The sequence below is a fragment of the Agelaius tricolor genome, unplaced genomic scaffold, assembly GCF_023055355.1.
Source record: "Agelaius tricolor isolate 1412-34295 unplaced genomic scaffold, bAgeTri1.0.p SCAF_28, whole genome shotgun sequence".
NCBI classification, from domain to species: Eukaryota; Metazoa; Chordata; class Aves; order Passeriformes; family Icteridae; genus Agelaius; species Agelaius tricolor.
In genome coordinates, this window is record NW_027269288.1 from 9,054,310 (window position 1) to 9,080,609 (window position 26,300).

The following is a 26,300-nucleotide window of genomic DNA, read 5'->3' on the forward strand; positions in this document are numbered from 1 at the left end:
TCAGGTGGCTGAAAAATGCCCTGTCCCCTATCCCCTGCCATTGCAGGGGGGCTGTCCCTGTCCCCTGCACTGTCCCCTGCCCCCTGTGCCATCCCCTGCTCTGTCCCCTGTCCCCAGCTCTGTCCCCCGTCCCCAGCTCTGTCCCCAGCTCTGTCCCCATCCCCAGCTCTGTCCCCAGCTCTGTCCCCAGCTCTGTCCCCAGCTCTGTCCCCAGCTCTGTCCCCCGTCCCCAGCTCTGTCCCCAGCTCTGTCCCCAGCTCTGTCCCCAGCTCTGTCCCCTGTCCCCAGCTCTGTCCCCAGCTCTGTCCCCGCCCCAGCTGAGCCCTGCTCTGTTCCAGGGGGCCTGGACAAGCTGAGCGTGCCCCAGCGCCTGCCCAAGGCGTTCAGCACGGGTTTCGTGGGCTGCATGCGGGACGTGCTCGTGGACCGGCGGGAGCTGCACCTGCTGGAGGATGCCCTGAACCAGCCCCGGATATTGCACTGCTCGGCCAAATGAGCCCAGGGACCTCCCTCCCGCCTCCCTCCTCCCTCCCTCCTGCCTATTGCTGTAATTATTTTCTATTTTTGTAAACTTATTGCTTTTTATATTTTTGGGGGGGACAGGGAGGGCAGGAAACCCTTTTTGCTTTCGGGCTCTCGGCCCGAGCAGCGGAACAAAGCTCGAGAAGTGACACCAGAACTCTCCCACTGCAGCGTCGATCTTCTTCATACTTGAAGCTTCTTTTGTTTTGGGGTCGTTTTCCCCCTTTTTTCCTGGTGTTTTTGGGGGGTTTGTTCCCAAAACAACCCTGTTTTCCTGTGGGGGAAACGCTGCTGGTGCTGGCGAGGCCTTCACGGATTTGCGGGGTGGGAATTCCCACCCTGCTCCGGGCTCTGGCTCTTCCAAACCTTCTCCTGGCCCCGTGTTCACCTGATTCCTGCTGCCCCCCGTTCCTCTCACTGTAATTTATGTGTGTAAGGATCTCAAGTGCTTTTCTCCTCCGAGCTCTGCTCAAATCAGGGATGCCACGCACTGGAAGGGAGAGAGCCAGGCCCAAGCTTCGCTCTGCGCTCGCCTCGGGACTCTTTGCTGGACTCAGAGGTGCTGGGGAGGCAAAAATGTGGATTTTTCCAGCGGTTCTCCTCCTCCTCTTCCTCTTGGACACGTGCAGGAGCAGCTGTGAAACCTCATTCCCACATTTTGTGTTCATCCAGACGCGTCCTGACCCCTCCCCGGCCACCGAGCCTTGGCCTCCCTCATGCTGGGGATCACTCGGAGCTCCAGTCCCAGAGCTGGGAATTCTCTCCCTCTCCCAAGAGGACCAGGAGATTCCCTGTCCCCTCCTCAGAGGTCTCCTGGATGTGTCCTCCACGCCCCACAGCCTTCTCCAGCCTCTGGCTCCCAGCCTGGGAATGCAGAGCTGCCACTGGAGCCTCTCCCACCAAGAAAATTGGGAATTTTTCACCTTGGACTTGGGAGTTTTTGGGTCTTCCACATCCTCTGGATGCTGCCAGCCCAGCAGGAACGGCTCCAACAGGAGCAGGAGCGGGGCTGGGGAGGATTTGGGGGGAATTTGAAGCATTTTCTTCCAGGACAGGAAAATTTTGGGGCCAGTTGTGAAGTTTCTGGGGTGTGGCTGCACCTCTGGCTGCAGCTCGGGGTCTCCTGGATGTGGAGAAGAACAGATGGATCCCAGCCCTGGAAGAAATCCCATCTTCCATGGGATTCCTTCTCCATGGAAGGATTTCCTGCCGCTTTGTGGCCTCTGTGTCCCTTCCCCACCCTCAGCTGGGATTTCTCTGTGGAAAAACAACTTTGGGGATTCATCTGCAGGACCCCACCAGGTGCTGGGTGGGAGTTCCTGCCCAAGGTGCCGGAATTTGGCTTTTTTTTCCCTAAATTTCTACCCCGCCTTGCAGGGCACCCTTTGAAATGGGAGTTTTGGCACCAACTTTTGAGCCAGGAAAGGTCAAATTTCTTCTCTCAGGGTGAGCTCTGAACAAAGGTGGAACCAAGAGGGAAAACCAATGGAAAAACCACTTGGATCTGCTTTGATTTAGTTTATTTGATTTTTAAAAAAATAAATATTCCCAACCTGTGACATTCCTGTGGAAAATGCAGGGTTAAACATTCCATGGGGGGCTGTGCCCTGCGTGGGATGGGGGCTCTGCTGTGCCTGGGGGGTTCCCTGAGTGCCAAAATTCCCATTTTTGGGGCTGCTGGGTCCAAACTGGGATTCCTGGTGGGAAATGCTGGGCTGGGCTGGGCTGGGAGCCCCCCAGTCCCTATTTTGGGAGTTTGGAGTGGCATTCCCAGCTGGGCTGGTGTTCCAGCTCCACAGGGATGGGGAAGCTGCTGATTTCCAGGATAAAGTCAAGAAAGAGCAAAAAAAACAAACCCCAAGAATTGAACAAAAATAAATATAAAAACTCATTTTGCTTTTGCTGGGGCTTGGAAATGCCTTAAACCGGGATTTTGTGTCCTCATGGGGGAGCATTTGGAATTTCCAGCAGCGCATTCACCTGGGCTTTATTTTTATCAACATTTCTACCACAGAACATGCAAAAAAATAACCAAAAAAAAAAAAAGAGAAAAAGAGAACATAAGGTTGGGGTTTTTTTTCTGGATTTGATTTTTTTTGGCTTTTTTTTTTTTTTAATTGAAACCCCTGAGGTGTCTGTGGAGAGGGTGAATCCCTGCCTTGGGGAGCTGCTGGCTGAGCTGTGGCGGGCGATGCGCAGTAGAGGAGCAGCATGATGTAACCATTACTAACTCGTGTCTTTCGTCAAATCACCCAGAAATAAAGGTTGGAAACGATTAAAGAGGTTTTTAAGGGGCCTTCTGCTTCTTTCCTTTTTTCCCTAGGTAAAGGAGAATCCTGCTTTTCTTGGTGCTGTTTGCTGGGCAGAGGAGGGGGAAGCTCCTGCATCTCCTAAATTCAGTTTTTCCAGGAATTCCAACCCCAGTCCCAGGGTTTTGCAGGATTTTTGTGTCTTTCCTTCCCCTCCTCTGTGGTTTCAGCTGGTGGGAGTCTCCACATTTCCTTCTTTGTCTCTTTTATCCCCCTCAGCACCAGGGAGCCTTCCCAGCCTCTGGAATTCGGGTTTCACCTTCCCAACCTCTGGAATTTGGGTTTCACCTTCCCAACCTCTGGAATTCAGGACTCACCCTCCCAGCCTCTGGAATTCTGCTGTTTCCCATCTGTCCATCCAGCCCTCCCATCCCAGCTCCTCACAGGAATAATCACGGAGCTGCTCCAGGAAAAAAAAAAATCCCTTTATTCCCTCAGGAGCAGGAGGAAGGGGGAGCCTGGGGAGCTCTGGGTGCATTCCCAGCCCTGGATTCCGTGGAGAGCAGCGGGATGGAGGCACGGGGACATTCCAGAGGCACGGGAAGGACATTCCAGTGGCACAAGGACATTCCAGAGGCGGGGAAGGACATTCCAGAGGCACGGGAGCTCGGTGAGCGGGATGCGGGATCTGCCAGCAATCCCAGGAATGCAGCAGGTCCTGCTTGGCACCGGATGGAGCCGAGATCCAGGAAAGGCTTTGTCCTGTCCCCTGTCCCCATGGAGCCGAGCAGATCCAGAGGGGTTTTGTCCCAAATCCTGAAAGGACTGCAGGTCCTGTCCCTTGTCCCCATGGAGCTGAGCAGATCTAGGGACTCTGGCTCTACTGGAATGGGGATTTTGCCCCAGATTCTGTGAGGACAACAGGTCCTGTCCCTGTCCCATCCCTGAGCAGATCCAGGGGCTCTGGCACTATGGAAGGGCATCCATGTGACAGCTTCTGGCAGGACAAAAGGTTCCATCCCTGAGCAGCCCCAGGGCCCTGTCCCTACTGGAACGGCGGCCGTGTCACAGCAGGTGCCATCCCTGAGTAGCCCCAGTAGCCCCTATTGGAACGGCGGCCGTGTCACTGAAGTGGTCAGGACAGAAGGTCCCGTCCTTGTCCCCGTCCCTGAGCAGCCTCAGGGCCCTGTCCCTATTGGAACGGTGGCCGTGTCACTGCAGCTGCCAGGGCTCAGCAGGTGCCATCCCTGAGCAGCCCCAGTGGTCCCTATTGGAACGGCGGCTGTGTGACAGATCCTGTCAGGACAGCAGAACCTGTCCCTGTCCCCATCCCCGAGCAGCCCCAGTGGTCCCTATTGGAACAGCGGCCGTGTCACGGCCATGGGGCCCGCCGTGGCTTTGGGGGGCAGCAGCTCGGGCCGGCTGACGGCCGCAGTCCGCGTGAAGCAGCGCAGGTTGCCCGTCTTGAGTGCGCACTGCACGGGCCACAGGATGATGCAGAAGAGGATGATGAGGAGCGCCGAGAGCAGCACGATGCGCTTCCAGTCGTCGCAGAGCTCGCAGCGCGACAGCCGCCCCGCCAGCCCCGCCGGGGCCGCCTCGGCGCTCTCGGCCTTGCTCAGGGCCACGTCGATGGACACGCAGGACTCGGGGTTCTCGGCGTCGCCGTCGGAGGCGCGGCGGCAGCAGAGCTTGGTGCCGTCCATCCAGAGCTCGCGTTCGCGCTGCAGCTCGGGCGGCAGCGTGGCCAGCAGCTCCTTGCTGGTGCGCAGGCCGGGCGCGCCCTGGCTGGGCAGGCTGGTGGGCTGGCGGCAGAAGGGGCACGGCAGCAGCTCCTGGCCGGCGCCCAGCGCCGCGCTCAGCCGCGCCACGCACTCCAGGCAGAACACGTGCGAGCACTGCAGCAGCTTGGGCGTCTTGAAGGTGTTGTCGTAGGTGTTGAAGCAGATGGAGCACTCGACGGGCGAGGCCGGCTTGGGCGAGCCGGGGCTGGCGCAGCTCGGGGAGCCCGCGGGGGACCGGCCCTTCCTGCGGGCATCGCCCGGCGACGGCAGCACGAGGGGGCTCAGCGGCACCGGCACCGAGCCCGGCGGGGCCGGAGCGGGGCTGGACGGCGACTCCGGGGTGCTGGAGTGCCAGAGCTGAGGGAAGCAGGACATGATGGAGCCCCCCGAGGGGAACGGAGCCCGGGCAGGCTCTGCAAGAGAACAACAGAATGGCATTCGTGTCATTGCATTTTTTAAAATTTTGTCTCATTATTTTATTTTATTTTATTTTATTTTATTTTATTTTATTTTATTCTATTCTATTCTATTCTATTCTATTCTAATTTATTTAATTTATTTTTATTTATTTTATTATTTTATTTTACATTATTTTATTATTTATTTTATTCTTCTAGTCTATTTATTTCTTTATTTATTTCTTCTTTATTTATATTATATTTGTTTATTCTTTATTTATATATTTATTTATATTTGTATATTTATTTATTTAGATTTATCTATTTATTAATTCTTTATTTATATCATTTATTTAGAATCACCCACTTTTTATTTCCTTTTATTTATTTTATTTTTTAAATTAATTTTATTTATTTATTCAGAATCACCCACTTTTTATTTTATTTATCTATTTATTTACTCAGAATAACCCACTTTTTATTTCCTTTTATTTATTTTATTCTATTCTATTTATCTATTCAGAATCATCCACTTTTTATTTTATTTATTTTATTTTATTTTATTTTATTTTATTTCCTTATTTATTCAGCATCACCCACTTTCTATTTTATTTATTCTATGTTATTTTATTTTATTTTATTTTATTTTATTATCTTATTTATTCAGAATCACCCACTTTTAATTTAATTTAATGTACTTATTTTTTTCCTTTGATTCTCCTAATTTTATCTGGCCTCACTCTTAGGCAGCCCCAAAAATCCCATCAAGAAAAGCCAAGAAGCCTCAGAGATCCCCCCAGACCCTTCCCAACAGGAAATCCGCTGGGATTGCAGGGACAGGAGCGAAATTCCCACCCAGTTCCTCCTTTTGGGGCAGAAAAACCAGAACTGGACCTACCCCGGGTGCTGGGAGCTGGGAGGAGAGCAGAGGATTCCATGGGGAATCTCTTAATTCTGGGCTTATGGAGCTGAGCCCGGCCTAAGAGACAGACAACGTTTTCAGTGGGGAGAGAATGGGGGGAAAAAAGCTTTTTTGGGGGAGATTTGTGATCCTGGCTCTGGGGAGCTGGAATTCCAGGAAAAACCACCCAGGGAAGGAAGGAAATTCAGGTTTTTCTCGTTAAAAGTGTGGAATTCTCAGCCCGGAGCTGCAGCTCTGGGCTGTGACTGTGAGGAGGAAAAGGCTCCTGTCCCTTCACCCCCCTCAGAATCCTCCAGAATTTGGGGTATTTTAGGCAACATCGGCATCCAGAGCCAAATTTCAGCTCCTGCTCCTTCATCCCTCTTGGAATCACCCAAAATTCAGATTATTTCAGCAACATCTGCACCCAGACCCAGAATTTCAGCTCCTGTCCCTTCATCTTTGCTGGAATGTCCCAAAATTTGGGGTATTTTAGGGACCACCTGCACCCAGACCCAAATTTTGAGTTTCACCCTTTTTGAGATGCCCCTGAATTCAGATCATTTCGGGACCCCTGCAGCTCCTGTCCCCGAGAGCTGCAGGAAATTCCTGGTGACGGCTCCGGGCTGGATTTCCCTGGGCTGCGTCACCGAGGTTTGCAATGCTCAGCTGGTTCCTGTAATTACAGCCTGCCCCAGCAATTAAACCTGAATTTAAATTGGGAAACACCAAATATTCCTGACATTCCACAAGGAAAAAATGGAAAAAAAAATAAACCTCCATTATTTATAGTGCATTATTTATAATTATTGCAATTTATATTTTTAAATTTATAATAATTATATTATTTTCCCATTATTTCTATTATTATCTCGATATCTATTTATTAATCTAAATTGTTTATATATTTATATAGTGTGTATATTTATTTACACATTTATATAAAAGACATTTCTATTTATTTATGCTTATATATTTATGTATAGTGCATATATTTAAATATATTCAAATATATTCAAATACCTATTTATATATTTATAGATTTCTAATTATATATTTATATATTTATTTATTATATAATTCCCCTTTTTTGTGCTTCCCTTCATTTAAAAATGGATTTTTAAAATTTTTTTTTAGGGTGCAGCTTCTCCTGAGGTTAAATTTTCTGCATTTCCAGCTAATTTTAATGGGTTTTAATCTATTTTAAAATTTTTTTTCCTGCTTACAGATAAATCTCAAATCCAAGCCCAAACTGGCCCAAAGATGAGGAAAACCTGAGGGAGTTTTTTCCTTTTTATCTTTATTTTTTTTGCTAAATATTCCCTTTTTTCTCCATGCCCTAAATGCATTTTTTTTGCAGTTCCTGGGAGTTTTTCAGGGATTTTCAGGAATTCTGAGCAGCTGAGAAAGGGAGAAGCCTTGGCTTGCCCGAGCTCTTATTGCACAATTATGAATTATGAAATTATTAATGATGAATTATGAAATTTCAGCTGCTCTCAGGAGCTTTTTATTGGTCTGGCCTACGTCAGCTCCAGCCCAGCAGAATCCTGAATTAAACCTTAAATTTACCCCAAAATTTGCTTTTAAATAAAAATTCAAACTTTGCTATTTGCTAAATGCAATTGGGCCGTTACAGAAGTTTCTTGGTTTGATTAAACTGAGATTTTGCTCATTTTTATCCTTTTATTCTGCTTATTTTTTGTTTGATATTTTGATTTTTGGGGCTTGTGGACCAGTTGGAATGCAGGGATTTGGATCAAGCTGAGGATGGGACATTTTAAATTCCATAACTTCCCCCTCCTGCACCTTTTTAACAGAATTATTTGAATTTTAGGGGCTTTTTGTTTGATTTTCTGATCTTTTTTCAATTCAGAGCCTCCCCTTTTCCCAGGTATTTACTGGGAATTTCCAGGAGCTTTGGGAAATAACGAAACCACCCAGGAGAGGGATACAGAGGGAGGAATTCCATGATTTTTGTAAATTCCAGGGATCTTTTTGCACCACAAGAGCAGAGAGAGGGGCCACGGTTTGGATGGGGTTTAGGACTCAGGATTTAGGATTTGCCCTGTCCCAGTGACCCCAGTCCCAGATTCCCATTCCAACAATCCCAGCTCAGTTCCAACGATCCCTGTCCCAGTGATCCCAGTCCCACCAATCCCAGTTCCAACAATCCCAGTTCCACTGATCCTACTCCTACAATCCCAGTTCCAAAAATCCCCGTCCCAGTGATCCCAGTCCCACCAGTCCCAGTTCCACTGATCCCAGTTCCAAAAATCCCTGTCCCAGTGATCCCAGTTAAGCCCCAGCAATCCCAATTCCAGTTCCCCAGTTCCACAGATCCCAGTCCCAGTGATCCCAGTTCCAACAATCCAAATTCCACTGATCCCAGTCCCAGTTCCCCAGTCCCAGCAATCCCAGTCCCAACAGTCCCAATCCCAGTTCCCCAGTCCCAGTGATCCCAGTTCCAACAATCCCTGTCCTACAATCCCAGTTCCAACAATCCCTGTCCTACAATCCCGGTCCCAGCAATCCCAGTCCCACAGATCCCAGTCCCAGCAATCCCAGTCCCAGCGATGGCTCAGTGGGATTTCCCCCCCAGCCCCATCAGTACCTGTCCAGGTGCTGTCAGAGGAACCGAACCATCTCCTGCTCTGCCAGCGCCCCGGGATCCTCAGGAATCCTCAGGAATCCTCAGGAATCCCCGGAATCCCCCGGAATCCCCCAAAATCCCCGGAATCCCGCGGGGCTGTGTCCCAGGCCGGGCCGGGCTGCGCTGAGGCTCTCCCGGGCAGGAAACCCCAGCGCTGCCCGCCCGGCTGATTTTATCCGTCCCTTCCTGCCCAGGTGACTTTTCCTGCTCCGCCTGCCCGGCCCCGGGGCTGAATCACGGCCGGGATCGCGGCCGGAGCCGCCCGGGAGCGCTGGGGGCACCGGGACCCGGCTCGGGGGCTCCGGAACATTCCCTCTCCTTCCCCGTCCATTTCCCTCTGGGTCCCTCTGTCCCAGCCCGGGAAATTCGATTTTTGAGGGTTTTTTTAAATTTTCCCTGATTTATTCCCTCTTTTTCAGGCTGGGAAATCCCAGTTTGGGGGGTCTGGAACATTCCCTCTCCTTTTCCATCCATTTCCCTCTGGGCCCCTCTTTTCCAGCCCGGGATATTCGATTTTTGAGGGTTTTTTAAAATTTTCCCTGATTTATTCCCTCTTTTTCAGGCTGGGAAATCCCAGTTTGGGGGGTTTGAAACATTCCCTCTCCTTTTCCATCCATTTCCCTCTGGGGTGCCTCTGTCCCAGCCCGGGAAATTCGATTTCTGAGGGTTTTTTAAAATTTTCCCTGATTTATTCCCTCTTTTCCAGCCTAGGAAATTCGATTTTTGAAGGGTTTTTTAAAATTTTCCCTGATTTATTCCCTCTTTTCCAGCCTAGGAAATTCGCGTTTTGAGGGGTTTTATAGATTTTTCTCTCATTTTTCATCAATTTCCATCACTGAGCCCTCTTTTCCAGGCAGGGATATTCGATTTTTGAAGGGTTTTTTTAAATTTTCCCTGATTTATTCCCTCTTTTTCAGGAAATCCCAGTTTGGGGGGTTTGAAACATTTCCTCTGGGGTCCCTCTTTCCCAGCCTGGAAAATTCGATTTTTGAGGGTTTAAAAAAATTTTCTCTCATTTTTTTATCAATTTCCATCACTGAGCCCTCTTTTCCAGCCTGGGAAATTCAGATTTTAAAAAATTTTCCATCATGATCCCTCCTTTCCAGGTGGGGATATTTGATTTTTGAGGGGATTTTTGGGTTTGTTTTTGTTTTTAATTATTATTGTTATTTTCCATAATTTATCCCTCTTTTCCAGGTTGGAAATTCTGGTTTCCAGGGGTTTTCCAAACTTTCTGTCAATGTCCATCATTGGTCCCTCTTTTCCAGGTTGGGAAATTCAATTTTTAAGGATTTTTTTTTAATTTCCATAATTTATCCTTTTCTTCCAGAGTCCCTGGAAGTCAAAGGCTGGGAAATTCTGCTTTTGAGAGGTTTTCAAAATTTTCTGTTGTTTTCCATCAATTTCCATTGATGGAAAATTCAGTTTCATTGATCCCTCTTGAGATTGTCTGGCAGGAACAGAGCAGGGGAAAATAAATTAAAATATACAATATAATATACAATACAATAAAGCTTAAAAAATATATATAATATAAAATCTAAAGTAAAGTAAAATAAAAAATAAAAATAATATAAAATATATGTTAGAAATAAAAGAAAAAATAAAAGAAAAAATAAAATACAATAAAATAAAATATTAAAATAGAATAAAATAATAAAATAATAAAATATAACATTAAAATAAAATAAATAAAATAAAATAAAATAAAATAAAATAAAATAAAATAAAATAAAATAAAATAAATAAAATCCATGCCAGGGCCAGCTCCAGGCTGATCTGGTGACTCACCAGCTCCTTCCTGCCAGGAGCCAGCACAGCCTCTGGAATTCCCATTGGAATTTGGCATCCTGGGACCTGCAGAGCCAACCCCAGCCAGGAGGGGAAAGCCTGGGAACCGTTCCCTGCTGGAGCACCGGGAATTCCGGGAATGCTGCGGGGACAGAGCTGGGAATTGTTTATCTGGGGCCGGGAGCAGAACAAGGCCGGGAGCCGTTCCCGGATGGAGCTGAGCACCCGGAATTCCCGGGAATGCTGCAAGGACGGACCTGAGCTCAGGGAATTTTTCTCTGGAGGCAGGAGCAGAACAAGGCCGGGAGCCGTTCCCGGATGGAGCTGAGCACCCGGAATTCCCGGGAATGCTGCGAGGACGGACCTGAGCTCAGGGGATTTTCCTCTGGAGGCAGGCGCAGAACAAGGCCGGGAGCCGTTCCCTGTGTCCAGCCCGGAGCGGGAATTCCCAGGAATGACGCGGGGGTGAGGAGCTGAGCTCAGGGAATTGTTTCTCTGGGAATTCCCTGCAGACGGAATTCCCGGGAATGCTGCAGGGACAGAGGTGGGAATGGTGCCTCGGGAGAAGCTGCCAAGGGGGAGGAGGAGAGCTCAGAGTTTTCCCTGGAAATTTCCTGTGTGGTCTCCCTGGATTCCAGGAGCTGGGGAGCGTGGATGCAGCTGGGAAATCAGAAATAAATCAGAAATATTAAATATAGAATCGGGACAAAATATTTATGATGTTGTTGTTTATTAATAGGATATACCGATGACATTTCAACTCCTCCTAAATCCTGGATCTCTGAGGTGCTGGGAGCTCTCTCATTGTCCCGTGCCTGTCCCGTGCCTGTCCCGGTGCCATCCTGCGGCTCTGAGTCACTTCCCTCTGCCCGGGCATGGCTCGGGAATGACTCCGGGCCCGGGAATGGCCCGGGAATGGCTCGGGAATGACTCCGGGCCCGGGAATGCGCCGGCAGAGCCCGCGATGCCTCCGGGGCCCTCCCGCCGCTCCTCTCCCGCTTTTCCTGCCCCAGCCAAACCCTCCGGCCCTCTGCTGGCAGAATTCCTGCTCTTCCAGCCTGGATCCATGGGATTCTCCTGGCAAAAGGATTCCCCATTCCTGCTCTTCCAGCCTGGATCCATGGGATCCTCACAGCCAAGGATTCCCCATTCCTGCTTTTCCAGCCTGGATCCATGGGATCCTCACAGCCCAAGGATTCCCCATTCCCGCTTTTCCAGCCTGGATCCATGGGATCCTCACAGCCCAAGGATTCCCCATTCCCGCTTTTCCAGCCTGGATCCACGGGATCCTCACAGCCAAGGATTCCCCATTCCTGCTCTTCCAGCCTGGATCCATGGGATCCTCACAGCCCAAGGATTCCCCATTCCTGCTTTTCCAGCCTGGATCCACGGGATCCTCACAGCCAAGGATTCCCAGGATGGTTTGCACTGCCCAGAGCACACCCAGGTAGGAAGGAGGAGCTGGGATTCCAAGGGATCAGGAATTCCGTGAATTCAGGAATTCTCCATTCCCTTTCCCATATTCCCATCCCCATCAATTCCCAATCCCATTCCCACATTCCCAATTTCCCATATTCCCATTCCCTTTCCCATTTCCCATTCCCATATTCCCGTTCCTACAACTGGACACAAATGTTGGGACAATCCCAATCCCTGCTCAACCCAGCCCTTTCCAGCCCCAAGGGATGGATTTTTCCTGAAAAAAAAAATAAAAATTAAAAGTTCCAGCACATGAAGCAACACAGAAATCCATCCAGGAATTCCTGGTCGACCCCAAACCCCTGGAATTTCGAGCCTCTCCCACTTCCAGGGATTTTTCCCCCTTTATTCAGGGAAATAAGTTGGGAAATCCTTCATGGATTTTTTTATTTTTATATTTATAATTTTTTTAGATTTCATTTTGGAGCTTCAGGAGGGATTCCCCATCTCCTTTTCTCCCTCCTTCCCTTTTATTTTAAAAAATAATATTTACAAAGCTATGGAAATGAAGCAAGATTACCTTGTTAGCTGTAATTGGGATAATTATCATATTTCATGAATATTCATGGCATTTTTTACCTCCTACCTTTACAAATATTTGCATTTCGAGGCAGTCTTGATTTGAAATAAAGAAAAATCTGACAAAGCCAATCCATATTTTGTGTATAATTTGCAACTTCCAATACTAAAAAAGTTTAAGGAAGACATCCAAAACCTCCAGGAATGTTTTCCATGATAATTTAAGCAGAAAAAACAGATTTCCCTCAAAATAAAGGTGAGGAGCAGCTCCAAATTTGTCTAAATGAGGCCTTTGAGGTTTATTTACGCTTTCGTCAGAAAAAAAAACCCTGAGGGAATTCAGGAGCTGGCTTGGAAATGCCAAATTTAAATGGATTTGTGCTCCAAGGAATGAGGAAAATTCTGGGATTGCGGAAGGAGCTGCTCCTCATCCGAATGCAAAATAACAAGGGGTTAAAAGGGGAAATAAACCACATGAAAGGAGATCTTTAGGGGAAATAAACCACATTAAAAGGAGATTTTTAGGGGAAATATCACATGAAAGGAGATTTGTAGGGGGAAATAAACCATAGAAGAAGGAGGTTTTTAGGGGAAATAAACCCCACGGTTTCCTTTATGGAATTATGGAATGGTTTGGGTGGGATCTTAAATCCCATCCAGTCCCACCCCTTTCCCTGGGCAGGGACACCTCCCCCTGTCCCAGGTTGCTCCAGGCTGGGCTCGGGCCCTGCCAGGGATGGGGCAGCCACATCCGGCACAGCTGTTTTTCCCCATTTTCCCGATTTTCCCGAATTCCCGGGATTTTGGGGCGCACAGGCCTCGACCCCGCCGCGTCAGCGTTGCCAGGCAACGCCTAAAATGGCGGCGCGCGCGCGGGGCACGCCGGGAGTTGTAGTGCGAACGCCCCACCGCCCCCGCGCGCCGCCGGCAGCGCGGGACTGGCTTTCCCAGCAGGCATCGCGGCGCCGCGCGAAAAGGCTGAGAGAGCGCCTTTACCTGCGGGGAGCGGAGCACAGGTGGGGCGCGCCGCGGGTGCTATTGGGATTTGTGGTTTTTAGCGGAGCGGCCGCTAAGCCAAGCGGCGAGGCGGGCGTGGCCGCGGGACTACAACTCCCAGGGTGGCGCGGGGTGCAGCGGGCTGGGCGCCGGTGGAGGGCGGGGGGTACGAACGGGAACCTCGGCGGTGGCGGGGGGATGCTCGGGGGAGCTCTCAGGTGAGGAGGAGGACGACGAGGAAGCGGGAGGGGGAACGGGCGGCGAGCCCCGGGGCGAGCGGCGAGCCCCGGGTGGGGCCCCATTGTTCGCGGTGGGCAGCGGTTCCTCATGGAGTCACCGAGTTCTGCAGGGAGATCGGCACCAGCGGGGTCGGAGGGGTTTGGCTTTGGGATTAAAAAGCTTTAGGATTAAAAGGCTTTGGGATTAAAAGTCGCCCCTTGTTCCTGCTCCTTCCCCAGCGCTTTTGGGGCCAGCTGCGTTTGGAAAGGAATTCTCTACTTGTCCCCCCCCGCCGAAACTTTTATTTCCTAATAATTTAACTCGGTTGAAGAGGATTTTTTGCCGATCTGAGCTTGTTGGGGTGGTGGGGATTTGGTGATATTATTTTGGTGTGTTTTTCGTGGCTGAGCTTCCCCCAAATGCACATCCCAATAATACGGGTTTTGGTGCACCGTTTAGGGGTGAAAAACCCCAAATTTATCATAGAAACATCGAGATTGTTGAGCCTGGAGAGGGGAAGCTTTGGGGCGACCTCACTGTGACCTTCCCGAGCTGCAGGAAGGGGAATTTCCACGGGATGGAGGGACACGACAAGGAGGGATTAATTCCAAGCCACAAGGAGTGGGTTTAGGTTGGATTTTGGGGAGAATTCCGTCCCTGTGAGGTTGCTGGGATCCTGGCACTGCTTATCCCAAGGATTTCCCATCCCTGGAATGCCCCAGGCCAGGCTGGACAGGGCTTGGAGCCGCCTGGGGCACAGCAAGGTGACACCGAGAACCCTTTAAATCCCTCCCAACACATTCCTTTATCCCATTCCTAAAACACTTTTCCCTCTGGAATTTTCACTTCTCCTTCCCAATACCACTTTTCCCTGTATAATATGAATTTCTCCTTCCCAAACCACTTTTCCCTGTGGAATATGAATTTCTCCTTTCCCAAAATCACTTTTCCTTGTATAATATGAATTCCTCCTTTCCCAAACCACTTTTCCCTGTGGAATATTCATTTCTTCTTCCCCAAACCACTTTTCCCTGCGGAATATTTGCTTTTCCCTGCGGAATATTCATCTCTCCTCCTGATTTTCCATGCTGCAGCAAGCGCTGTAAGAGCAGAAGGTGTCCCAGCAGTGAATATGAATGAATGTTTGCTCAAGGCAGGTGTGGAGCAGCTTTTACAGCAAAGCCTGGCTCAAGGTGGCTCTGATTAAACCCAGCTTGTAATTGCTGAGCGCTGTTACAAAACCCCAGCCGTGGAAAGGGCAGGACTGGGCTCCAAGCTGGAAAAACGAGTCCTGCTCCAGCTGGGACTGATAAAAGATTGTTTGGTTGAACCTGTGCAGGTTCCTGGTGAAATGAGCAGCAAAGCCGGAGCCTCAGGTGTTTGCTGGCAGCTGGGCAAGGTGCACGGGGCTCCCAGCAGCCTGCAGGTGAGTGACACTCGCAGCTCCCAAAACCTTCCATTCCTCTCTGGTTTGCCATTTAAATGTTTAAAACCTTCCAATCCTCTCCGGTTTGTCATTTAAATGTTCATAACCCTTCCATTCCTCTCTGTTTTATCGTTTAAATGTTCTTAACCCTTCCATTCCTCTCTGGTTTGCCATTTAAATGTTCATAACCCTTCCATTCTTCTTTGGGTTATCATTTAAATGTTCATAACCCTTCCATTCTTCTCTGGTTTATCGTTTAAATGTTCATAACCCTTCCATTCTTCTTTGGTTTATCATTTAAATGTTTATAACCCTTCCATTCTTCTCTCAGTTTTATCATTTCAGGATTTAAAACCTCTCTGGTTCCGCTTTTCCAACCCTTTAGTTCTTCTCTCAGCTTCATCATTTCAACTTTCAAAACCTCTCTGGTTCTGTTTTCAGTTTTGTCATTTTAGCTTTTAAAACCCTTTCATTCTTCTCAGTTTTATAATTTCAGCTTTTAAAATCTTTCCATGCTTCTCTCAGTTTTAGAATTCCAACTTTTCTCCCCAATTTTATCATTTCAGCCTTTAAAACCTCTCTGGTTCTGCTCTCAGTTTTATAATTGCAGCTTTTCCAACTCTTTAATTCTTCACTCAGTTTTATCATTCCAACTTTTTAAACCTCTCTGATTCTGCTCTATTTTATCATTTCAGCCTTTCCAACCCTCGATTCTTCTCTCAGCTTTATAATTTCAATATTTAAAACCCTTTAATTCTTCTCTCAGCTTTATAATTTCAATATGTAAAACCCTTTAATTCTTCTCTCAGTTTTATCATTCCAGCTTTTCTCCTCAGTTTTTTTCCTTTCAGCTTTTCCAGCCCTCTCTGGTCCTGCTCCCAGCTTTCTTATCTCTCCAGAATTAAGCAGCTTTTGGGTGTGATGTGGTTTCAAACGCAGGGAATTGTGAAACCACCTGAATTTCAGGCACGGTTTCTCTCCACTTCCAGCCTTTCCCAGCTACTGAAGGAATTCCCAAGCTCCCACAAGAAAAATGCTGCCAATGCAGCAGAAACAACTGGAAACTGTGGAGATAATGAGAACATTTTGCCTGCAGGAGTGGGAGGAAAGCCCTGGGTGTTCCTGAGCTGTTTGTGTTGCTTCTGAGACACAACAAGAGGCAGAATTCCCTCGTGGGATTCACTCCCATGGGGTCTGGGCTGGCAGAGATCTGGGATTTGTTCCAAAGCTGACTCCCAGGCTGGGAAATCCTTGCTGGAATTCTGAAATCTGCCTGCCCCAAGCTGAGCTGTCAGGAAAATCCTGAGGGAAAAATATCTTCTAATTCAGGCAGAGGCTTTTTATATATATAAAAATAAAGGTATATTAAAAATATATATATAATATAGTCTTATATAATCAATTCTATATAATATATTTAATATAATTAATAATATAATGTAATATTATTGTATGTTATTGTATATATAATATAATATATTAATTTTTTTTTTCCCCCAAAACCCACAGGGAAAACACTGCCAAACATGGAAGAGATTTTTATTTTGCTGTGGGTGTTTGATCCTGAGGACACTTGTGGGAAATTTGTGTAGCACAGAATTTTGGGATGGGATGGAGAGAATTTAAAACTCATCCTTTCCAATATCCCAGGTTTTTCCGCCCTGGCCTGGGACAATTCCAGCGTTGGGGGAGCCACAAATTCCCTGAATTCCATCCCAGGCCCTCACAATCCCTTCCCAGTTTTCCCTTACGCTTCGCTTCTCCTCAGGGTTGCTGGATCCTCCATCTCCTGGATCCTCAGTTTCCTGAAGGTTTTAGGGTTTGTTTTTTTCTCTCTAAATTTCAATTTATGAGGTGAAACCTCCTCCATGGAGGCAGCAAAATGTTGTGTCTGGCCAGAAAATGTTGTTCCTTACCAGGCTGTGAAATCTTTGTTGGAATTCCAACATTTTCCTGCCCTGGCGGGAAAATCCTGAGGGAAAAATACCTTCTAATTCAGGCAGAGGCTATATACATATACATATATATATATATATATAAAATTATTTTTTTCCAAATCCACATAAAAAATGCTGCCAAACATGGAACAGATTTTTGGGCAAATTTATTTTGCTGTGGGTGTTTGATCCTGAGCAAATTTGTGGGAAATTTGTCAATTTTGGGATGGCTTGGAAGGAATTAAGTAGGAATGAAGTAATTTTAAAAGTTAAGTGAAAATGAAGTAAAAAAAAACCCGAATATTTTAAATGTTTAGAAGCTTTAGAGCAGGTTTTGAGCTCAGCTTTGCTCTCAAACTGGTTCAATAAAAAAGCCCAACAGCTCCAGATCCATCAAATGTTTCCAAATTCTCTCTGGCTGATGGAAATCAAAATTATTGGTGGATGGAAATCAAAATTATTGGCGGATGGAAATCCAAATTTATTGGTGGCTGGAAATCCAATGATTGCCCAGGGCCTGGGCTCAGGCATCCTCTGTGTCCGGATCCGTTCCAGGGATGGGAACCCGAGCAGGACTGAGCTGAGGGAGCTGAGCCCTCACCAGGAGCATCCAGCACTTCCAGTGGCTTTTCCCACCCAAGTTTTCCCTTTTATTATGACCTGTTCCTCGAGGGGATTCTTCTAGGTAAGAACAATCGATTGTTTAAATAAGAATTTAATTTTAGTATGTTGTTTAAATCAATAATCCTTCCTCATCTGTACTTTCTTACTCTTTGAATAAGCAGGTATTAAGAAAAATCTAAATGCTGATTTAATTTTATTATGGTTTTATAATCAATAATCCTTTTTCGTCTGTGTTTTCTTATTCTTTGAATATTCAGATATTGACAAAAATCTAAATAATTTAATTTTATTATATTTTATAATCAATAATCCTTTTCTTCATCTGTGTTTCCTTACTCTTCCCACCCCTTTTTTTCCTCCCCTTTTTTCCCTAAACTTCTTTAAAGGGAAGCAGACTTCTGGTGTCATGAATAAATAATTTGAATTTATTCCCAAATTTTCTCCAGATCTGTGTTTCCCTGGGAATGGAGGTGCCCTTCGTGCTTCTCCTGACCAGGCTCGTGGCAGAAGTTGCAGGAAAATCCACGGAAAACTCAGTGGGTGCTCCAGGAATTTAATTTAATTTTCATTATTATTAAATTTTTTTTAATTTTATTTTTATTTTATTTTTTATCCCACATTTTCTGTATTTTTATTTAGAAACTAAAAATCAGATGGATTTAGAAAAGAAAAATAAAATTGATTTCTAACAGCAAAATAAAATAGATTTTTTAAAATAAAATTTATATCTAAAATAAAAATAAAATGGATTTAGAAAAATAAAATTGATTTATAAAATAAAAATAAAATTAAAAATAAACCAAGTTTTCTTCTTCTTGCTGGAAAAAAAAATTCCAGTGGGTTTTAAGTGTATCATCCCTTAATTTCTGTGGAGATTTTAAATTTATTTGTTGTATTTATTATCATTTCCTCGATGGAAAAGTGGGAATTCCCTGGGGATTTCTCTCCTCAGGTGCCAGACCCAGAATGTTGTGTGGAAATGTTGGATTCCAACAGCTCCTGCCCAGTCACCCACCAGTGCAGCCCAGGTAGGGAATTATTTGGGATAAATCCATGGAAAAGCCCTTCAGGGTCATTTATTCCATGGGCACAGACCCAGCTGGCCTTGGCAATTCCAGGGAACAAAAATTCCCAGATTTTCTGGACTTCAATACCGAAATCCAGCAGCTGGGGAGTGCTAATTAATCCATTAATTATCATTCCCTTCTAATTGCTCCTCCTTCTGTCCCTTTGGAAATTTTGTTTTTCTGGGATAAGCACTGGGAGAATTCCAGGGATCAAAGTTCCCCAGACTTTTGTTATTCCCTTTTCATTTTTGCTCCTTTTTTCCCCTTGGAAATTTTATTTTTCTGGGATAATCATTGGAGCCTTGGAGAATTCCAGGGATAAAAAATTCCCAGATTTTCTGGACTTTAATACCAAAGTCCAACAGCTGGGGAGTGCTAATTAATCCATTAATTAAATAATATTATTTCCTCATAATTCCTTCTCCTTTTTCCCTTTGGGAAATGTTTGTTTTTCCTGGGATAAAAATTGGGAATAAAATTTGAGACTAAAACCTCTTCACTGTGGGAAAAGGGGAATCAGGTGCTGTTTGTCACCCCAAAAAAGGGAATTTCTGCTTTTCTTCCCCCTCTAAAACCTGGGAATTGCCAGGAAATGGGAATTTTCCTGGTCTCATCCATTTTCCGTGGTTTTTGGGCAGGATGCTACAGGAGGTGGAACGAGGACGGGAGCAGCAGCTGCATCAGGTGCAGGAATGAGACCCTGCCCAGCCCCTCCGGGCACAACCTCAGCGAGTGCAGGAACCGTGAGTTTTCCACCCGTTTTCATCCAATCCATTCAATTCAATTCATTGGAATTCATTGGAATTCATTGGAATTCATTGGAATTCATTGGAATATTTCTTCCTAATCAATTGGTACCAGTGACTGCAGAAACTCCCCCAAAAGGCAGCAAAAGATGGAGATTTTTACTCCACGTCCTGGAATTCATTTGAATTTAATTAATTTTAATTTTTGGTGTGTGTTTTCTGCTTTTTTCCCCAGCTGGGAGCAGAGGGATGAATTCCCACGTGAACATGAGCTCTCCTTTCATCCAGAACTTTGGTGAGAACCTGGGATTTTGGGAGGATCTCGGGTCTGAAAGAAGGGATTTGATGAGTTAAATATGTTAAAATTAGTTTAAAAAGGAATTTAACGAGTCTAAAAGGGAATTTAATGAGTCTAAAAGCAATTGAATTTCTTAAAATGATTTTAAAAAGTGACTTATTGAGTTTAAAAAGGGATTTAATGAATTAAAAAGGATTAAATGTGTTAAAATGAGTTTATAAAGGGATTTTATGAGTTAAAAGTGTTTGAATTTGTTAAAATGAGTTTTAATGGTGATTTAATGGCTTCAAAAAGAGTTTAACCAATGAAAGTGTTTTCATGTGTTAAAATGAGTTTTTACAAAGGGATTTAATGAGTTTAAAAAGTGATTTAATTTGTCAAAACTGATTTAATTGATTAAAATTTTTTCAAACTGATTGAGTCCCTGGCAGCTGCCATTGAAACTGAAGCTCAATTTCAGGCACTGGGGATGATCCAACAGCTCCCAAAAATCAGGAATTTGCTCTTTATTTGGGTTTAATCCTTTAATAAAAAGAGAATTTTGCTCAAAACCAGGTTTTCTCTCTTTTTTGGTCATTTTTCATTTCCAGGGGGCCCTGAAGTCGCCGCTTCTCTGATTCTGGGCACGTTTTTCCTCAGTTTGTTCCTGATCCTTTCCGTGGCTTCTTTCTTCTACCTCAAACGAGCCAACAAACTCCCAAAGATTTTCTACAGAAGGAACAAAGGTAAAAAACCCTTTAATTGTCCATTAATTAATGAATTTTGCTCTGTTCATTGACTGACATGGGGGTTTTTTCCTTGAAAATTCCCCATTCTGTGGAGAAAATCCCTATTTTGTGCCAATAAATTCCCATTCTGTGGAGAAAATCCCAGTTCTGAGCTCATAAATTCACATTTTGTGGAGAAAATTGCCAATTTTGTGCCAATAAATTCCCATTTTCTGTGGAGAAAATTCCCATTTTCTGTGGAAAAATCCCCATTTTGTGCCAATAAATTCTCCAGTCTTGAGAGTCCTATACCAAATAAATTCTCCAAATGGGATTTTTGAGTATTTTGGTTGGATTGAGACAAAATTCCTTTTTTAACAAGAAAATATTCCCTTCGTGGCTGTATTTTTGGAAAATGAACAATTCCAGCCTTCAATTAATTAAAATGATGTTAATTAATCTTTTTTTTTCCTTCTTTTTTAGCATCCGTCCTCCAGCCCAGTGAAACAGTGAGTGAATTCTGCTTTTATAGGAACATTAAATAAACAAGAATTTCCATTTTAATTAACTAAATTGGGACTTTATTAAGCAACTCCTTAATTGGTGAATGAGGCTGAAATAAAATTAAAGATATTTTGGGGTTCTTTGGATCCAAACCGGGACAAAAATGGAAAAAAAAAGAGATTTTTCCAAGAAAAAACTCTGTACACAGTGAAAATTATAGGAATCCTAAAAAATTCCTGGATTTTTTAAAGAAAAACTGTTAAAATTTGGGGTTTTTTGACATTATCCTTCTATTCCACAGGCATCCATGATCTCTCCTCCAGCTTCTTCAGGTGAGGAAATTTCCCCTGGAATGTGCTAAAAATAAACGGGAAATCCCAAAAATTCCCGGGATAAGGAACAGAAATCAGTGGGATTGGATTTTTCTAATGGGATTTGTTGCTTTAATTCATGCAGGGCAAAATATTGATGGGATTTCTGGTGGGAAATCCATTCTTGGGGTTCTGCTTGAGTTTTTTTGGGGTTGGGACTGGGTTTTGTGGGCTTAGTTTGGGGTTTGTGGTTGGGTTTTGTGGGTTTAATTTTGGGTTTTGTGGGTTTAATTTTGGGTTTTTGGTTGAGTTTTGTGGGTTTTAGTTTGAGTTTGGAGTTGAGTTTGGTGGGTTTAGTTTGGGGCGTTGGGGTTTGGGGATTTACACTTGGTTTTGTGGGTTTTAGGTTTGGGTTTTGTGGGGTTAAAAACCACAAAACACAACCCCAACCCCTCCCACAGCTCAATCCCCACATCCCACCCCCTCCTCCCTTTGGGATTTCCCTCCCCAATCCCATTCCCAGGGATTTTTTTTGGGATATTTTGTCTCTGGCAGCGTGGAACCCACGCTCAAACCCGAAACCCAACCGCAATCCCAAATCCCAACCCTAAACACCCAAGCCCCAGCCCCAAACCCCGCTGCGCCTCAATCCCCAGATCCCACCTCCCTGTCCCTTTGGGAATTCCCTGTGGGACCCCATTCCCAGGGATGTTTTTGGGATATTTTGTCCCGGCAGTGCGGAAGCCGCGCTCAAACCCCAACTGAACCCCAACCCTAAACTGCCAAAACCCAAACTGAACCCCAAACCCCAACCCCAAACCCCGCTGCGCCTCAATCCCCACATCCCACCTCCCTGTCCCTCTGGGAATTCCCTGTGGGACCCCATTCCCAGGGATGTTTTTGGGATGTTTTGTCCCGGCAGTGCGGAAGCCGCGCTACGTCCGCCGCGAGCGCGCCCCGGTCCCGCCCGGCCCCGCCGACAGCCGGGTCAGCAACGTGTGAGCGCGAGCCCGGAGCGTGCCGGGAAACCCTGGGAGCCTCTGATCCCACAGGAACCCAAAGGGTCTGTGCCTGATCCCAAAGGGTCTGTGCCTGATCCCCTGGGAGCCTCTGATCCCACAGGAACCCCAAAGGGTCTGTGCCTGATCCCAAAGGGTCTGTGCTGATCCCCTGGGAGCCTCTGATCCCACAGGAACCCCAAAGGGTCTGTGCCTGATCCCAAAGGGTCTGTGCCTGAACCCCTGGGAGCCTCTGATCCCACAGGAACCCCAAAAGGTCTGTGCTGAACCCCTGGGAGCCTCTGATCCCACAGGAACCCCAAAAGGTCTGTGCTGAACCCCTGGGAGCTGCTGATCCCACAGGAACCCCAAAGGGTCTGTGCCTGATCCCAAAGGGTCTGTGCCGAACCCCAAAGGGTCTGTGCCTGATCCCAAAGGGTCTGTGCCTGATCCCAGAGGGTCTGTGCCTGATCCCAAAGGGTCTGTGCCTGATCCCAAAGGGTCTGTGCCGAACCCCAAAGGGTCTGTGCCTGATCCCAGAGGGTCTGTGCCTGATCCCAAAGGGTCTGTGCCGAACCCCAAGGGTCTGTGCCGAACCCCAAGGGTCTGTGCCTGATCCCACAGGAACCCCAAAGGGTCTGTGCCTGATCCCAAAGGGTCTGTGCCTGATCCCAAAGGGTTTGTGCTGAACCCCAAGGGTCTGTGCCTGATCCCAAAGGGTCTGTGCTGAACCCCAAAGGGTTTGTGCTGAACCCCAAAGGGTTTGTGCTGAACCCCAAGGGTCTGTGCCTGGTCCCAAAGGGTCTGTGCCGAACCCCAAGGGTCTGTGCCTGATCCCAAAGGGTCTGTGCCCAACCCCAAGGGTCTGTGCCTGATCCCAAAGGGTTTGTGCTGAACCCCAAGGGTCTGTGCCGAACCCCAAGGGTCTGTGCCTGGTCCCAAAGGGTCTGTGCTGAACCCCAAGGGTCTGTGCCTGGTCCCAAAGGGTCTGTGCCGAACCCCAAGGGTCTGTGCCTGGTCCCAAAGGGTCTGTGCCCAACCCCAAGGGTCTGTGCCTGATCCCAAAGGGTTTGTGCTGAACCCCAAAGGGTCTGTGCCGAACCCCAAGGGTCTGTGCCCAACCCCAAGGGTCTGTGCCCAACCCCAAGGGTCTGTGCCTGGTCTCACCCCCAGCTCACGGCGGCGCCGCCCTGGGGACGTCCGGGGCCTTTGGAGGGTCCTGGTGCTGCTCCGGGGGTTCCTGCCCAAGGATGGGGGAATTCCTGAAGGATTTGGGGGATTTTTGGTGTTTGGAGAGAATTCCTGAGGGATTTGGGGACTTGTGGAGAGAATCCTTCAGGAATTTGGGGACTTTCCTTGGGATGTGAGCCCAAAACTGGAGCTGGGATTTGGGATGTGGATCCATCCTGGGCTGGACACTTGGCCAAGGGATCCTCTCGAGTGCCACTGCTTTAACCTGGGACAGCAATTAATTATGCTAATTAACCATGCTAATTAACTATGACAGAATCCTTTGGAAGCAAATCCCAGATCCCACTGGGAGCTCTCCTGCTGCTCAATCCAGGCCTGATCCCAAATCTTGGGATTTTTTGGGAATTTTTCCAGCTCAATCCTTGGATTCAACGTTCTCCAAGGGGGAATCCATTCCTGGAATTGGGAATTCCTGCTCTGGGGGCACTTGGGGATTTTTGGGATGAGCCACAGGGGTTGGGACAACTCCTGCCAGTGGAAAATGGGATTTTTGGGGTGGGAAATGCCTGGAATTGGAGTTCCAGAGACATTCCCCAATTCCAGGCATGGATCTCATTCCTGCCTGAGGGATTTTGGGAAGTTCAAAGAGCTGGAAAAGGATTTTTTTTCCTGGCTGGGTCTCTCTGCTGCAGCTTTTCCATCCAAGCCTGAGGGTCCTAAATCCATGGAGAAGTCCTAAATCCATCCTAAATCCATGGAGAAGTCACTGTCACCCCCTGGAATTCCAATTCTTTTACCCCTGGCTGGGCTGGTTTGGGATCCATCCCAAATCCATCCCAAATCCATCCCAAATCCATCCCAAATCCCTGGGATTCCTGTGTCACCCCTGAACTCCAGCTCTGAGCATTCCCAGGGAAATCCTTTGGCTCCTCAGCATTCCCTGCCAGGGATGGGATTGGGAACTTTGGTTCTCCCCTTTTCCCCCAATTTTTGAATGGGAAAATGGGAACAGAACTCTTGGCTCTGCCTCCCTGGAGAATCCACATTGCCCTGGGCTTCAAACCTCCCAGAAGGAGAGTTTGGGATGGGAACAAATCCGTTTATCCCATGGAATATTCCCATTTCTTCTGGGAATTTTGGGGCAGCTGGATTTGCTTTTATCTCCTTAAAAAAACAGTGAGATTTTGGTGGAATTTTTAGGGATAAAACCCAAATCATGGGGAGGCTCCTGTGCCAAAAACTTCCAAATTTTTCCTCTTTATTATGAGAAATAAAATTCTTTTCCTCCTGGCCAAGGAATTCCAGTTGAAATTCCCATTTTTTTTTAGGATTTGGGAAATTCCAACTTGGAATTTTGATCATTTCCATTTTTTTTTGTGCTGCTGAGACTTTTTTCCCTTCCCAAGCAGGAAGGTTTTATCCTGGAATTCAGAATTCCTGAGGATTTTCCAAATTCCGGAGGATTTTCTGAATTCCAAAGGGGCAAAAAAAAAAAAGGAGGAACTATGCAAATAATTCCAAGGAATTACACCTCTGGAGCTGGGAATTCCTGTGTGTTAATTCCTGTCCTGCTTAATTGCTGAAATTTTAATTTATTGAAGGATCAGCTCCTTTTTCTGTCTCTTCTTGTGTGGGATTTGCTTTAATTGTTGTCTAATAATGGGATTTTTGTCATTAAAAATGGGATTTGTGACATTAAAAGTGGGATTTGTGTAAACATCTAAAAATCTAATTCTGTGTGTGATTAAAATCGAGTTTTTCTCAGTGATTTATACCCAGAAAATGTTAAAATCCCCAAATTTTTACTCATTTTTGGGGTGTGCTTCAGCTTTGTCATTGCTGTGAACTCCTGGTTGTTTATGGGGTTTGGGTTTTGGGTTTTGTGGGTTTAGGTTTGGTTTTATGGGTTTGGTTTGGGTTTAAGTCTGGGTTTTGTGGGTTTAATTTTGGGTTTTGGCGTTTGATTTTTTGAGTTTAGGTTTGGTTGGGGTTGAGTTTTGTGGGGTTTGGAGTTTGGGTTTTGTAGGTTTGGGTTTTGGGGTTGGGTTTGTGCTTGAGGTTGGTGGGTTTGGATTTGGGGTGAAGGTTTGGGTTTAATTTGGGGCTTTGTGGCTGAATTTCGTGGGTTTAGTTTGGTTTTATGGGTTTAGTTTGGGTTTGGGGTTGAGCTTTGTGGGGTTGGTTTGGGTTTGGGTTTCAGTTTTGGTTCTGTGGGTTTAATTTGAGTTTTCTGGGTTTCTCCTTCCTTTCCACCATCAAGTTCCTCTTCCAAAGTGCTGCTTTGGGTTGAAAACAATAAAATTGTGTTTAAAACTCAGTTTTAACCCCCCGATATTTCCTGCATTTGTATCTTTGTAAACAGTGCCAAAATAAAGAGATTTAAACTTTTCTTGTTTGGCTTTTCAGCTTTTTTGGGGTTTGATTAGAAAATCAAACAGGGAAAAAATGTTGGGAAAAATCCAATTCCAAGCCTGTGCTGCCCCTCAGGGAGAGCTGAGCAGGGAAATTCCCTGGTGGAAAATCCCAGAATTCCAGGAGCTGCAATTCCAGAGGCTCTGGAAATGGGAGAGCTTTAATTAGGAGCGAGCAATTAGCATGGGCTTAATTAAGATGTTTACATCAAGCAGGTAAAGCTGGGCTTTAATTCCCTTTTTCCCTCCCAATTCCCCACTGGGGTTGGATTTGGGGTTTTGGGGTTGGGATTGGGGAAATTCCCACTGCAATTCCCAGTCCCCAGTGATGTCATTTCCACTGTCGATTTTTGGCTGATTTCTTTTGAATTTCATGGATTTCCTTTTAATTCCATGGATTTCTTTTGGATTTCCTTTGAATTTCATGGATTTCTTCGGAATTTCTTTTCAATTTCATGGATTTCTTTTGCATGTCCTTTAATTCCACGGATTTCCCTTTAATTTCATGTATTTCTTTTTAATTTCACCGGTTTCTTTTGGATTTCTTTTTCACTCTACAGATTTCCTTTTAA

The 26,300-nt window shown here is 46.2% G+C and overlaps 3 protein-coding genes across 17 annotated transcripts in view; 2 read left to right on the top strand and 1 right to left on the bottom strand.

Moving 5' to 3' along the window:
• Positions 1-2,813, top strand: part of AGRN (agrin) — a 70,618-nt gene extending 67,805 nt beyond the window's left edge. For all 9 annotated transcript variants that reach the window (XM_071449352.1, XM_071449354.1, XM_071449358.1 and 6 more), the window contains one exon: positions 339-2,813. In XM_071449352.1, the coding sequence (XP_071305453.1) occupies positions 339-496 (158 nt within the window). In that variant the 3' untranslated portion in view covers positions 497-2,813. The remainder of the gene's footprint in view (positions 1-338) is intronic.
• Positions 2,814-4,123: 1,310 nt separating this feature from the next.
• RNF223 (ring finger protein 223) lies at positions 4,124-5,891 on the bottom strand. Its single transcript, XM_071448988.1, has 2 exons — positions 5,852-5,891; positions 4,124-4,968 (listed from the first exon to the last, which is right to left on the bottom strand). Exons 1-2 carry the CDS (start codon positions 5,889-5,891, stop codon positions 4,124-4,126), a joined length of 885 nt encoding a protein of 294 aa, XP_071305089.1.
• A 7,340-nt stretch (positions 5,892-13,231) lies between these two features.
• CUNH1orf159 (chromosome unknown C1orf159 homolog) lies at positions 13,232-25,706 on the top strand. 7 transcript variants are annotated; one of them, XM_071449016.1, is made up of 13 exons: positions 13,426-13,507; positions 14,848-14,934; positions 17,427-17,556; positions 17,942-18,031; positions 18,448-18,523; positions 19,201-19,305; positions 19,544-19,603; positions 20,197-20,331; positions 20,797-20,822; positions 21,119-21,149; positions 22,051-22,332; positions 22,404-23,091; positions 23,255-25,706. In XM_071449016.1, exons 4-11 carry the CDS (start codon positions 17,960-17,962, stop codon positions 22,128-22,130), a joined length of 585 nt encoding a protein of 194 aa, XP_071305117.1. In that variant the 5' UTR covers positions 13,426-13,507; positions 14,848-14,934; positions 17,427-17,556; positions 17,942-17,959; the 3' UTR covers positions 22,131-22,332; positions 22,404-23,091; positions 23,255-25,706. The 7 variants fall into 7 exon arrangements, with proteins under 7 accessions (XP_071305119.1, XP_071305117.1, XP_071305118.1 ...); XM_071449017.1 differs by having other exon boundaries at positions 22,051-22,191; positions 22,283-23,091; XM_071449019.1 differs by having other exon boundaries at positions 22,051-22,191.
• Positions 25,707-26,300: the final 594 nt, after the last annotated feature.

Coding starts and splice junctions, on each gene's coding strand:
- CUNH1orf159 (XM_071449018.1), top strand. CDS start 17,960: ATGGAGGTGCCCTTCGTGCTTCTCCTGACCAGGCTCGTGGCAGAAGTT. Junction 19,306..19,543: donor CCTCAGCGAGTGCAGGAACC/GTGAGTTTTCCA, acceptor TTTTTTCCCCAG/CTGGGAGCAGAGGGATGAAT. Junction 19,604..20,196: donor TCCTTTCATCCAGAACTTTG/GTGAGAACCTGG, acceptor TTTCATTTCCAG/GGGGCCCTGAAGTCGCCGCT.
- RNF223 (XM_071448988.1), bottom strand. CDS start 5,891: ATGGAATCCTCTGCTCTCCTCCCAGCTCCCAGCACCCGGG. Junction 4,969..5,851: donor CCCAGCTCCCAGCACCCGGG/GTAGGTCCAGTT, acceptor GTTCTCTTGCAG/AGCCTGCCCGGGCTCCGTTC.